At 55.3% G+C, this 3036-nt stretch overlaps 2 protein-coding genes across 2 annotated transcripts; one reads left to right on the plus strand and one right to left on the minus strand.

The window, feature by feature from the left end:
* Window positions 1-2: 2 nt before the first annotated feature.
* Window positions 3-792, minus strand: NGA_0280520 (putative fam18-like protein; the record flags this gene model as incomplete). Its single annotated transcript, XM_005852363.1, has 2 exons — window positions 3-455; window positions 718-792. Coding segments are annotated over 2 exons (528 nt in total), but the record flags the coding sequence as incomplete, so codon positions are not given.
* A 1041-nt stretch (window positions 793-1833) lies between these two features.
* On the plus strand, window positions 1834-3036 carry NGA_0281820 (threonine synthase; the record flags this gene model as incomplete). Its single annotated transcript, XM_005852364.1, has 1 exon — window positions 1834-3036. A coding segment is annotated over one exon (1203 nt), but the record flags the coding sequence as incomplete, so codon positions are not given.

The following is a 3036-nucleotide window of genomic DNA, read 5'->3' on the forward strand; positions in this document are numbered from 1 at the left end:
CCTTGCACCACGTTTTGTACCTTCTTCTTTTGGTCGTTGCTGCATTTGTAGTATCCGACAATATTCGCCCCGCTCAGAACCAAAGCCACGAAAACGATCACCAACCATTGCACGGAGAATTTAAGGAGGGCCACCAAGAAGAAGACCGACCATACAATGGGCGTCACGTACAATCCAGTCCAAAACAGGCGAGCATCCGCGGGGTGGATTTCTCCCGGGTTCTCGACCGATTCGAACACCCACTCATTGCTGCCATCGTCCCGCACGTTGTTCCACCACCGGAGGCCGACGAGGAGGCGCCCCGTGACATTCTTAACTGTCCAGAAATCGAAAGCCAGCAACAAGATGCAAACCACGCAGATAAAGACGAAATTGGAAGAGAAAAAGCCACCGAAAAGGTAGAAAAAAATGGCTAGAGCCTTGAAGACGAAGTGAAATGCTGCCGCGACGGGATGCTATGGTGGGGTGAAAAGGCAAGAGAAAGTCCGACATTAGGGATTTAATCAGTAGGAAGCACGGAGCTTTAAGACTGCAACAAATAGAACGCAAAATGCGCAACCAGCACCAAGGATGAGAGGTGGGAAACAGAAGGGGCCGGGCCTGATGCAGGCTTGTGAGTAAGCGTCCTCACTTTCTCCAAGTTCCACTTAGCCCTTCAAATCCCCGCAGCAACTCGAAAAGGTATGTATGCATCTCTTGATGATTGCGAACACGTACCCTGGACTGTTTGATGAAAGCCAGGGCGTCGCCGGCGGGGGGAGGAGGCGGCCCGGAGGCCGGGGCGGCGCCCATGGGGGCATACGGGGTCTGTCCTGAGGCTTGGTTCGAAACTGAGGTCTCAGGGACCCTGATAAACTATAGATAGGAATCCAGGGACGATGGAGTGAGGTCGTAAGGGCGTGAATGTATTTAAATCGAAGAATAACGCGATTTCACGAAGAAGGAAGTCAGGACGTGAAAAAGGTCCCAGGAAACCCATCATGTCCGCAACAACCTCACGAGCCTGAACATGAGACACTGTTCACTTCGTGTGTCAATCACCTGTAATTCGTCGTCTCCTTGGGCGTGCCCTTCCATCATGATGACTGAAGGGAATGAATTGGAAGCGTTGGGCGGATGTTCTAACTCGAACCTTGCGTCTGTTACTTCCCCTCTCGTCTAGGGGGGCCCGGGAAGGTGGGTGGGGAAAGAAATTAGGTGATGCGAGCATGCTTCTGCAAGCGACCGAGCGAAAACCATATTCAAAGCCCAGTCTATCCAGGACTGCCCGCTCAGCGCAGAAGGCGCACGTGCCCCATGGGCACGGCGGGCGTGAGAAAAGAGCAAGCTGGGGGAGGGGCGGGGAGACGCGAAGGGGGAGGATCGGTTCGTCTGCCTTTTCCGGCTCGAGTGAAAACGCCTGGTTTGGGGCCCGCCTCTGTGGCGTGCGCGCGGGATTTGGCATACTTTCTATGCCTGCATGAGTTGATGGCACACATTTGAGCGCTTGAACGGATGTTCTGGGCCTCGTTGTTACCGTAAAGGCTAAAGGAGTACTGCGGGTGGTCAGGGGCCCTGCTCATCATCATGCGCAAAGGGTCGTTCATGGCCTTGGACCACAGCCATCCTGTGCTTTGATTTCTCCCGTCCCGTTGTCTTCTTGCACAAGCTCCTCTCAGCCCTGATTATTTTTTATTCACAGGGCACTTGCCCCGTTTGCCTTCAGGTTGCCTTGTTCAGTGCGGTTGCAACGTGGGCAAGAGTATCGAAGGCCGAGGCCCTGCTTGTCAGCGCCCCTTCCTCTTTGAGACAGTCTCTTTACGCATTCCGCGATAAGACGGTGTAGAGCGGACAATGATAGTTAACAGCGGCACAGGTGCTGATGGTCGTAGTGGCGGCGGCATTGGCAGCGGCGGCAATGGGGAAGAACAACAAGCGGCCTCGCTCAGTCACCCACGTCAAGGGTATCAAATGTCCAGCCCATCCGTGTCTTCCACACCGCAAAGCCAGCCTCATTCCTATGGTCACGGAGCTGGACAGTCTTCACAGTCCTCGCACCACTACCAGCCGCATCAGCACCCCTCCGGTCCTCAATACCCACCCACGCACAGGGGCGTGCTCTATTGTTCCACACGAGGGGGGTGTCGGGATGTGACATTTGAGGAGGTCGTCATGGGCGGTCTGGCTCCCGACAAAGGACTGTATGTGCCCCAGGAACTCCCTTACATACCTCCTGAACAGCTTGAAAAGCTTCGTGACGCTTCTTTCGTGGAATTGGCAAATTACATCATGCGCCTTGTCGTCGGGCCTGAGGACATCCCCCCGGAAAACTTGCGAGTCTTGATCGAGTGCAGCACCAAAAATTTCCGGGTGCACGAAGTGGCCCCTGTGCGGAAGGTGGGCCCCACTTGGGTGCTTGAGCTCTTCCACGGTCCCACATTTGCGTTCAAGGACGTGGCATTGCAGTTCCTCGGCAATGTCTTCGAGTACTTCATGGCGAAGAAGAAAGGCGACCCGGACGTAAAGCTGACGGTCTTGGGGGCCACATCGGGGGACACAGGATCGGCGGCGATCGAAGGCTTGAGGGGTAAGAAGAATGTGAATGTCTTCGTGCTCTACCCCAAAGGAAGGGTGAGTGAGGTCCAGGAACGTCAGATGACAACAGTCTTGGACAAGAACGTGCATTGCATCGCGGTTGAGAACGCCACCTTTGACGACTGCCAAAGCATCATCAAGTCCGCTTTCCAGGATAAAGAGTTCCGCGAGAAAGTCTGTCTTGGGGCGGTCAATTCGATCAACTGGGCCCGGGTCCTGGCGCAGGTCACCTATTATTTCTTTGCCTACTTCCGCGTTTTGGCTCAAAACGAGCGGGCCATGCGGAAAGAGCAGCAGCAGCAACAACAACAGCAACGGGAAGGTAATGAGGGTGGGCGAGGAGGCGTCTCGCCGGTGACAGAGAGCAAAGCGACGGGGAGCGGCGGGTCTGGGAAGGACGGGGGTGCGTCGGATGGAGAACGGCGTGATGGACGATTTGGAGCGGATGAAAGCGCAGCAGGA

This window comes from Nannochloropsis gaditana (assembly GCF_000240725.1).
Source record: "Nannochloropsis gaditana CCMP526 unplaced genomic scaffold scaffold1354, whole genome shotgun sequence".
Classification (NCBI taxonomy): Eukaryota; class Eustigmatophyceae; order Eustigmatales; family Monodopsidaceae; genus Microchloropsis; species Microchloropsis gaditana.